Source organism: Glandiceps talaboti, chromosome 2 (genome assembly GCF_964340395.1).
Source record: "Glandiceps talaboti chromosome 2, keGlaTala1.1, whole genome shotgun sequence".
NCBI classification, from domain to species: domain Eukaryota; kingdom Metazoa; phylum Hemichordata; class Enteropneusta; family Spengelidae; genus Glandiceps; species Glandiceps talaboti.
In genome coordinates this window covers 31,695,261-31,705,564 of record NC_135550.1, presented here as the reverse complement: position 1 = coordinate 31,705,564, position 10,304 = coordinate 31,695,261, and the positions used below count along the sequence as shown (strand labels likewise).

At 34.8% G+C, this 10,304-nt stretch overlaps 2 protein-coding genes across 2 annotated transcripts; both read left to right on the top strand.

The window, feature by feature from the left end:
* Nucleotides 1–174: 174 nt before the first annotated feature.
* On the top strand, nt 175–4,280 carry LOC144453485 (beta-1,4-glucuronyltransferase 1-like). Its single transcript, XM_078144795.1, has 3 exons — nt 175–1,215; nt 2,339–2,476; nt 2,880–4,280. The coding sequence occupies exons 1-3, from the start codon at nt 331–333 to the stop codon at nt 3,051–3,053; spliced, it is 1,197 nt and encodes a 398-aa protein (XP_078000921.1). The 5' UTR covers nt 175–330; the 3' UTR covers nt 3,054–4,280.
* Nucleotides 4,281–5,465: 1,185 nt separating this feature from the next.
* On the top strand, nt 5,466–9,608 carry LOC144453827 (beta-1,4-glucuronyltransferase 1-like). The gene is made up of 3 exons (XM_078145194.1): nt 5,466–6,443; nt 8,179–8,322; nt 9,417–9,608. The coding sequence occupies exons 1-3, from the start codon at nt 5,466–5,468 to the stop codon at nt 9,606–9,608; spliced, it is 1,314 nt and encodes a 437-aa protein (XP_078001320.1).
* Nucleotides 9,609–10,304: the final 696 nt, after the last annotated feature.

Here is a 10,304-nt window from a genome sequence, read left to right as displayed (position 1 = left end):
AACCAAATTAAATGAACAAATGCTTAATAAAAGTTGTGAGAATTGCTTTAAAAGAGCCAGATATTATGTGATATTAAGAGAAATTAGTATTAGTTATACTATCTTCTGCGCATGCGTAAAGATAACCCGGAAGTTACATATGCCGTTAGTTAAATTTAGCTCACACTGCACAGATTGACATCACTGTAACAGACCTAAGTACATTTCCTTCCATGACCAGACTAAAACCGATATGTCAGCGCACAATCGTTTGTGCAACCATGTAACTATCTTGTGCATGTACTCTAATTTTTCGTTCGAGTTGCACAGTAAGATTAATCAAAATTAATAATGAGTTTGAAATTTATTCCTTTACGAAAATGCTCCGTGAAGACAGTTGTATTGGTAGTGCTGGCAGTTGTTGTAGTTCGCCAGCTGGCAAGTATTATTGATTCACACGTAGAAGAAGATGTTAAACTAAAAACCTTACCAAAACATCACAGAGGAATCGCTGGCGCCATCCTTTACTCAACAGGTCAATACAAAGTACAAAGTTATCTAGTTACAAGTGAAGCTATCACCTGGAACCAAGTGAAGAGAGATGATGTCACCATCGCAACACATTCTACTCTGCATGAACTTCATCACTTGCCAACCCTCGTAGAGAGATGGAATGCACCAGTGTCTGTTGCAGTTCTCACTAGTGATGTTACAACTCTATTAAGTACCATAGCAAATTTCAGAAGATGTTTCCCACTGATAAAACAACATGCATCATTTCACATCATCATTCCAGCCAATATCAAACCAGATGATGCCATTGACGGTTCAGATATGGTTCCTGAAATGGAGCTCAAAGTTCCTTGTAGTATGGTTCTTGACTTGACTGATAACTTAATCGATCAAAATATCACAACCAAAGATGCTTCCTACCCAAGCAGTCTTTTACAAAATATTGCATGGAAGGAAAGCATAACTGACTATATCTTTACACTCAATATAGATATGATGCCGAGTGGAGAACTTGAACAAAGTTTCAAAGCATTCATAGTGAGACAGCAAGAAAATCAAGAAGTGAATCATCACATGGTCTTTGTTATCCCAGATTTTGACTTGGATGATGAATATATTTCCACCCCGCCAAAGTATAAAGCTGAAGTTCTTGATTTATTGAAGAAAAACTCTGTCAAACCCCATGGTTCATTTGTAAATTATACACAATGGACAAATTTTCAGGTATTTTTATTTAGAATGTTTGCTTATTTTTGTAGTCATGTTGTATGTAAAATGTTAGGAGGGTTCCTTTGTGATTTTAGAATAAGTTACCACTTTCAAGTTTGTAGTATACATATTAACAGGTTTTAACCTGGAATTCATGCTGTCCTGGGGAACAAAAATGAAATGCTACCAGTCATGAGCATGTATTCTTGGCTAAAATTGTTGGTGTCCAGTTAACTGAAAGTCAATTGTCGCACATAATTTAAGTAATGTAAAATCATAAAATGACTGACTACAACATTTACACAAATGTCTTCATTTCCTGGAGTGGTGCACTGTGTGCCTCTTTAAAGAATGTAAGTCTAAGGTGCAAAAGTCAGTTTCTCTATAACCCCTGACCACACAGAATCCAACAAATAACCTGCAGATGTAGCTGTTCTCAACCCCTGTACTCTATTGGAATCCCTATACACTTTGGAATCTTATCCTTGTCATTTTCTCCATCACAGACATTTTTTTTTGCCAGCTCCATGTGAACAAATAAAAACACCATGAAAAAAATGACATGGTGCAAAATAAGTTTTTTATAAAGTAAAAAGAAAAGAATGGGAGAATTTTTGTCCCATAATCTTTATTGAATTTCTGGAAAGAAAATGTTTTCATCTTTCTTTTTTTTTATTTTCACAGTTGTTATAGTATCCTCCCAAGGGACTTGTGTCAGTGTTGTATCTAGAGCCACCATTCAAATTTGCACAATATCTTTGCCATAAAACACACAGGTTGTGGATATATTTTGGGTTCAAAATAGACTGTGAATGCTCTACTAACATCCATATATGCTATTATGCTGATCCCAGAAATATTTTACCCAGGGACTTGGCTATCTGGCTTAAGTCCTTGCAATGTAATCACAGCAATGGTCCTAGCAATGTTACTGTAATAATTACCTGTTTGTATTACAATTAGCCTACAGAGTTGTCATGGTCTTGCTGTATGTTGTATTGGATTGCTAGATACTCTAAGTCTTTAGGCTATATAATTATTAACTGTGATATGCACTGCTGACAACAAGATTTTCTAAGGAAGTATTATTCAGCTAAAATGTTTGTTTTGTGTACCTCTTCATTCACTTTTCAATCAGAGTACATCAAGCCTTTATCTAGAAGTAGCATTTGAGATGAAGGGACAGAGCCCATGGCACGCTTATTTTATTGCAAGTCGAGATATCCCAAAATTTGATGAAAACTTCAATGATATCAACAAGGGTAGAAGCAGTCATGTAAGTATACCACATGATGCAAGAGTAGAAACAATCGACTGACTGTGTATACAGTCCTATTCATTGCACCCTAGGGGTAAACATGACTTTTGGATCTTCAATTTAAAATTCATCTGTATGTGTTGTAAACCATAGTATCGAATTAATCTTTTGTTCCAAACACAAACTTGAAAATTGTACCTGATATTTTTGACTGCACACTTCAGTCTTTGTCAACAATTTGTCAGTACAAACTTCCTGGAAACTGACAAACTGTTGACAAAGACTGATGTGTGCAGTCAAAAATTTCAGGTACAATTTTCAAGTTTGTGTTTGGAACAAAAATTGAATTTGATGCTATGACTGCTGGATATGCATGACATGGGTCATAATGGAAATATATATTTGATATTCTTTATTACAGGTATGTGAATTACATGTGGCAGGTTTTCAGTTTGCAGTGTTGGACAGTGCATTTGCTTTACACAGTGGCACTAAGAGGCCAGAAGACAACAGAGGAAGAGATCAATTCCAGCTCAAAGAATTTGAAGAAAAGTTAAAGAGAGTCTACCCTCAGTCATTAAGAAGTTGTTCATAAACTGCAGCCTTTAAAGAACTGGGGGCAATTTATCATCCTTTTATACATTGTTAGCAGGTTAAGCTTTGGTGATAAGGTTTACAAAATGATAGCATGTCAGGATTAGGACAATTTCCTGAACTTTTCTAGAACCAACATAAACACTTCACTATGATTTTAAAATATTTAAATATATTTTTTTTCAGAGTTTATTCAAATTATATAATGAGCAGAATTCTTTTATTTACAATTTAAAAAAAAAATACAAATTATTTTAAATAAACTCAATAATGCGTACAGATAGACTTCTTTAAAGGGGTCTTTAGAAAGGTTAAGTTAACATAGAAGTAGTGTCACCACAGTGTACATACAAACATATTTGGTGTGATGTTTAATATGCTGTAATTTTCAAAAACACACTATGTTCTGAAATTAGTAATTTATTTTAGATGTGTATATAATGATGATGTCCGTCATTTGTATCTGCATAAGAACAACAACTTTGTTATCAGTTTCAAAAATGGCAGCTTGCACAACAGTCTCGAACTGTTGGAAGGCAATATATTTTTCAAAAATATTGACAGAAAACCTTCACCTTAACCTTCAGGGTCAAGTACCAAAATTAAGCTATTTTGTGCATATTGCAGGCACTGGTATTTAAGGGTGACAATTTTTTGTTTAATCTTGGGCATATTAGATAAAGAACAAGGGAAATACATGCATTTATTTCATGCATTCATCACACACAAGTAAAGTTTTTGAGGGGACAGTGTTTTCTACGAAGAGTTCAATTTCTTTCTGGTCTCATACATTAAGAGGTCACTAAATAGTACTAAAACATGTCATTTTACAATCGACATAGACTGTTGACAGTTGTTTGTGCCCTTTTTTGCTACGTTTCATCTAAAACAAAGTCGTCACCTCGCTACATAGCACTGAATACTAAAATTAACTGAAAGGCACTCGCTTTTGTTATCAGTACGTGGTTATAGTATTGCCCCAGATTGGGGCAAGGCAAGGACTTCAGTTTTAGGTAAAATGTAGCAAAAAAGGCACAAAATACTGTCAACAGTCTAGTAGGAGCAAAGAATGGAAGGAGTCGTAGATTTTATTGACAAGTATGTATAAATCTTTGTCTTCCTTCAGATTATTTTGTCATACATGAACAAAGTAGTGGTTTTCAAATACATGTACAAGAGACTCACATGTATGTAAATATTTTGGCAGATTTATTAATTTTTTTAGCTTTTGGGACTATTGGAATTAAAGAGATGATGCAATCACATTCAGATGATATCATTACAGTAATTTATTCAGTGCACCAAGTTTGTCCCTTTGGTTTTATGACATCCCCCACCCAACCCCACCCTATGATAATGATAAAATCAACAACAAAAAATTAGAGTATGGTTGAAATTGTCAATGGAATAGTTTAGAGTATACTTAAAGTCAATTTTTCTAGTACTGTTTCATTAGCATACTCAGCAACATCCTAAACCACAGGTCTCTTTACGACACTGAACGAAACGTATCTACCTTCATATTTCATATTCCTCCAGCAGAATATGTGCTCTGGCTTGTAAGAATGGCATACTGCAGACACAATCAAACCCTACCAGTTTGAATCCATGTATCCAGAAGATTATGTGTCTGCTACATGAATCAAATAAATTCTGATTTGGAAATGAGGACTGACCTCCATGTGCAACACTATGAGTATTCCAGTAGAACCTTGAAATGAAAGGAACTTGTTCAAATATAGTTTTATTAAAATTTAAACAAGCACATCATATTTTGAATTGATACTCAATTAGCCTCTCTGATGGCAAAATTACTGTATTCATATGCTCAGTGTTTTCTGACCGGTATATATTACGAATGAGGCTGCTGTTTTCAGAATGCACTCATTGAGAAAATTTGACGCCCCCTCCCGAAAACCCTCCCTCTCGGAAAATTAAATGTACAATTAATGCACTCCTGCAAGTTAATTTGTGAAACAGCGCCATCTATAGAGTATTGAAGAGACTATCAAAACATTTGTTTTCACGACGCGCCGCTAGCTCCATTCATGTTTTAGCAGGCGAGTTGTAATATTAAAAGACATTCGCCAGAAGAAACCAACATACATGCAATTCTAATATATTGTAGGCTGTGTGTTGTAAAATTGCAATTTTGAACCCAAATACGCAAATTTCTTACTTGTCTGTCATCACGGTCAAACTCTGAGTCACACTAAACAAAGTGCGCATGTGTCAGTTAAGCGGAAGTCCTAAAATGACCTCGCAAACGAGGCCTCGGATCAGAGTGAGTGCTGTCTGCAATGTTTTCATATGAATTGAAACTCAGAACAATTATGCAGATGATGAAAGAGCGTGGTTTTGAAGACGGTGATGTACGAGAAGTCACTTTGCATTGTGTACGTGATCATCGATAATGGCAGGTTTCTGCAGGTTTGTTCGACAACAATGTTCAACAACACGCCTGATCGTGGTGCTTGTTACGGCTATCGTTCTTTTACAAGTCGTACACCTTTTTCTACTATCCCTCGTGGAGACACGGACTAAACAAAGCAAGGTGCAGAAACCGAAGCCTCCCATTTCACTGAAAAGGGCATTGCATCGTCCGCGTAGGCTTTCCCTGGGTCTTGATTCAAGCGGTAACTATCAAGTACTTAGGTTTCTCATCTCGAGTGAAAACATCGCCAAGCAGAAGACGAGCAGGAAAGATGATGTTACTATAGTAACACAATGTTCAGTGAACAATCTTCATCACTTGCAAGTTTTAGCGGAAAGGTGGATAGGACCGATCTCAGTCGCAATATTTTCACCTAAACCGAAAATGAAATCAGTCTATTTAGTGATTTTACATCTAAGGAAATGTTTTCCCGCAATAAGACAGCATGTCTCATTTCATCTTGTTCATCCTCTTGGTGAAATGAAAGACACTGTCAAAGCTGAATCCCTTGACTTTACTGATGATGATAGTATGGACTTACAAGTGCCTTGCAATGAGGTATTGGAATGGGTAGAAAACTTTCAGAATTTCAATCAAAATTATGTTGATGATGTGCCTTATCCGAATAACCTTCTGAGAAATGTAGCATGGCAAGGCAGTGGAACTGACTATGTCTTTGTTATTGATATTGACATGCTACCAAGTCTTGAACTAAGAGTGCAATTTACAGAGTTTATCTTGCTAAAGAAACAAACAATGCAATGGGACATGGAAGAACCACAGAACCAGGTTTATGTGTTGCCAGCATTTGAAATTGACATGGATGCGTCCAATTTTCCCAAGTATAGGACTGAACTGATAGAATTGTGGGATAAAGGAGATGTGCGACCGTTTTATCAGGAACTATGCTGGAAATGTCAGAAACATTCAAATTATACAAAATGGAAAGGACTAAATGTAAGTATAGATGATAAAATGAAAACATCAGTACTATAGAATGGAGAATTTAATGTTTGGTGAAGGATTTAGTGATTTCTTTGACAACCAACACAACTGTGTCTGTTGACTTGGGTAATTTGAAGTGTTTTGGATACTTAGTCTGGCATAAGCAAGGACCATAATAAATTGTCTGGTATGTTAAGTGTATTCTAGTGACGCCAGAAAACAGAGCTCAGTTCTGACATACTTGCAGCAAGCTATATTTTCTTCTTGGTAATTCCTAGCTGAGAAATTCATCATTTAGCATTCAAATCTAGTGATTCTGTTGAATAGAATCACTAGATTAGAAGCCAATCATGAGTCTCTTGGCTAGATAATTTTAATTCCATGTGAAATTCTTTCAAAAGGCGATACATATTTCCTTTGTTAAGATTTTCCAAGTATTTATTGTTTGAATGATCAAATGGTTTCCAAGTATATGAAACCTAATCTGAAGAAGCCATGTACTGATGTAGCTAGAGGTAGAGTGAGTTATAGCTTAGCCTATAGGTGAAGCTAAAGATATAGTACTGATGTAGCTAGAGGTAGAGTGAGTTATAGCTTAGCCTAGGTGAAGCTAAAGATATAGTACTGATGTAGCTAGTGTTAGAGTGAGTTATAGCTTAACCTAGGTGAAGCTAAAGATATAGTACTGATGTAGCTAGTGTTAGAGTGAGTTATAGCTTAACCTAGGTGAAGCTAAAGATATAGTACTGATGTAGCTAGTGTTAGAGTGAGTTATAGCTTAACCTAGGTGAAGCTAAAGATAAAGTACTGATGTAGCTAGTTTAGAGTGAGTTATAGCTTAGCCTAGGTGAAGCTAAAGATATAGTACTGATGTAGCTAGTGTTAGAGTGAGTTATAGCTTAACCTAGGTGAAGCTAAAGATATAGTACTGTGTAATGAATTAAACCATTTCTTCCCCCTGAATTCCTTGTACCTGAACTTGATCTTCAATGATGAAATGCATGCCTATTTCTCAACGTCTCAGGTGGTTAATTTCATGCATGTTAGTCAAGTAGCTCAAACCCATCTTTATGTTGTTCATTTTTAATTGATCAAGTCAGCTCAATTATAACACTAATGTCCCTTACAGTACTTCCACATGCATTGCAATGGCATCGTTAATTTCTGTTTTACAAAAAAACAATATACTCGTTACCACTCATTGCACTTATGAATGCAAAGAGGATGTCATTACAACTTCTTGTTCAAGCATGTCAATTTTGTAATTAAGAAAACTAAATTTCATTTCAATCACTGCTTGTCAACATACATATAATATGCTAAGAAGCAAAGCTGAATTTTCAAGTTGGACTCCTTGTACAAGAATGAATACACAATTAGTAAATTCTGTGAATTGTCAACTAATAGAAGCAATTTTGCTAGATTCAGAGGATACAATTTCTGTGATGTATATAAACATTGTCTGCAATAATCTGAGTTGAAAAAGGGCTCTAAAATGTTTGACCACCGTTGAGCATCACCGAATTCCCCAAAACATGACTGACACAAACACATGGAAATGGTATACACATATGTTAGTCAGCTATTTCAAACAATGAATTTATTTTCTTGGAAGAATTTTATCAATAACTTTCTTTTTTAAAAACCACATACACAAATGTCAACCTCAGTCAAGTAATTTTGATCACAATGATGTATTTGATGTTTGATTTAACATCAAATTTTTTTACTGATTTCTTTCTTTCAGGTGCCGGCTGTGTCAGGGAGAAAGCTAAACATTGCCTATGAAGTGGAGTGGAAAGATCCATGGGAACCATTCTACATTGCAAACAGAAACATTCCAAAATATGATGAGAGATTTAAACAGTATGGTTTTAACAGAATAAGTCAGGTAGTGTAATGTTTTTATTTTGTATTTTCAAATTTATACATTATTGGTTATTGTCAATATAATGTTATGTACTTGTGTAGATGTTAGATTCACCTTCAAGCTTTGAAGTTAAACAAACATTATGCAAAAAGAAAAGTATGGACAATGTATTGTTTATCTTTAACCAATTGACAACTTAGTAACTGTAGGGAATTGTGGTGTGAAGATATACTATTGTGTATGGTAGTGAATTGTCTGGAGAAAGTGTGACATTTTAAACTATAGATGCATGTTTGATTTTAAAATCGATTTTGGTGTGTATTTGCACTCACAGATGAAGTTGCAATTTTTTTTTTCATTTTCACAAGAAAGAACCTTGAATGGCACATAAATCTGTCCAATCAATTTAATCATACCTTTATAAGAAAGACAGATCTTGTAAGCAAAATGGAAATGATTTGGTGACACAGTGTAACAAATATGTAAGTTCAAAAATAATCGGAGCCCAAGTCAATGAACACTGCAATACAGATGGTACACTGTGCAATGACAAGGTTATTTACAAACATTTTCTTGTCTCTAGGACCATATTTGATCTCAATAGCCATCCCTGTATTTTGAAGATAGGCTGCATGTACACTTTGACAATGACTTCATTGTATTAATACATTGGTTTTATCACCTTGGTGGAGGGTCTATGGTTTTATCAAGCCATGGCAATCTTTCTTTGCTGGGTGGTTTATTTATGTATTATATCTCTATGGTAGAAAAGACTATTAAAAGTACACAACTCTTTCCATGCAATATATGTTTTCAAATCAAATCAAAATATTAAACTACGATCATTTGTTGAGGACGTGGTAGGTAATTTTTTTCACACTACTTCAAGTTATTAGTTAATAAAACCTACTGTGTAGACTACTATGTGTTACAGGCCCAGTTATGATAAGAATTCAACTTGAAGAATGAAAAATGATTGTCTGGTACAGCTATAGAAAAAATTTGGCTCTGAACAAAAGAATGTCTTTATCTCATACTTATGGCGCCACTGATAAGATTGAATCACAAGCCTTTACAAAACTGATTTGATTTGTTTTCTGTACTTCCTTACCCAGGTGTGTGAAGTTCATATTGCTGGATATAACTTTGCAATTGTAGATAATGGATTTGTACTTCACAAGGGATTCAAGAACCCAGGTGGGTTTCATGTACAGAAAGACAAAGACAATGAAAGGAATAGAATTCTATTCAGACAGTTTAAAGAAGAATTACAGACCAAATATCCGGAATCCTTGAGGAGATGCTAGCAAAACAAACATGTTTATCTAGTACTAGAAAATGTCGATATCTGAAGAAAGTCTAACCGAAACTCACTCAGTTTGTAAGTTATCACAGTTATACATAGTTTTGTATTGCTGTTTTTCATGATTTTGTACTCAATTCGTGAGATAAAATGAAGTGCGTGTACATTTATATGCTTGAGTAACTCACATTGTACAGGTATTGTGATTAGACTGTCTTTCATCATACCTTAACTGTTGTGTAATCATTTATATAAGCCAAAACTTCAATCCCTCCTTGAGTATAAGCCTGTATCACTTTAAACATCTATTTCAATACAAGCATTACAAGTGGTATATGGTGAGGATCAGTAGGTAAAAAAAAAAGCCTGTTGGTCCATTTGGTATTTTTTAGACTGCTCTATCCAACAAAGGGAAAGATAGTTTGCCCCATAGGATTTAAAGTAATTATAAGTTGTAAGGTTGATGGCAATGGTTAATGCAAGGTCAGGTACACTTTAACCATTATTTTATTTCAATGCATGTTTTCAAACTTGATATTTAGTTGCTATTTTATACTCAAATTACAGACTGTTTTAAATAATAGCTGAGGAGTACTATCAATAGTTTTTAAACATTAGGATATATTATTCAGACTACTTTAAACTGAACATGTTGAATGGCACTGCAGAAAATAAAGACATATTTGTAAACTTGGGTGCT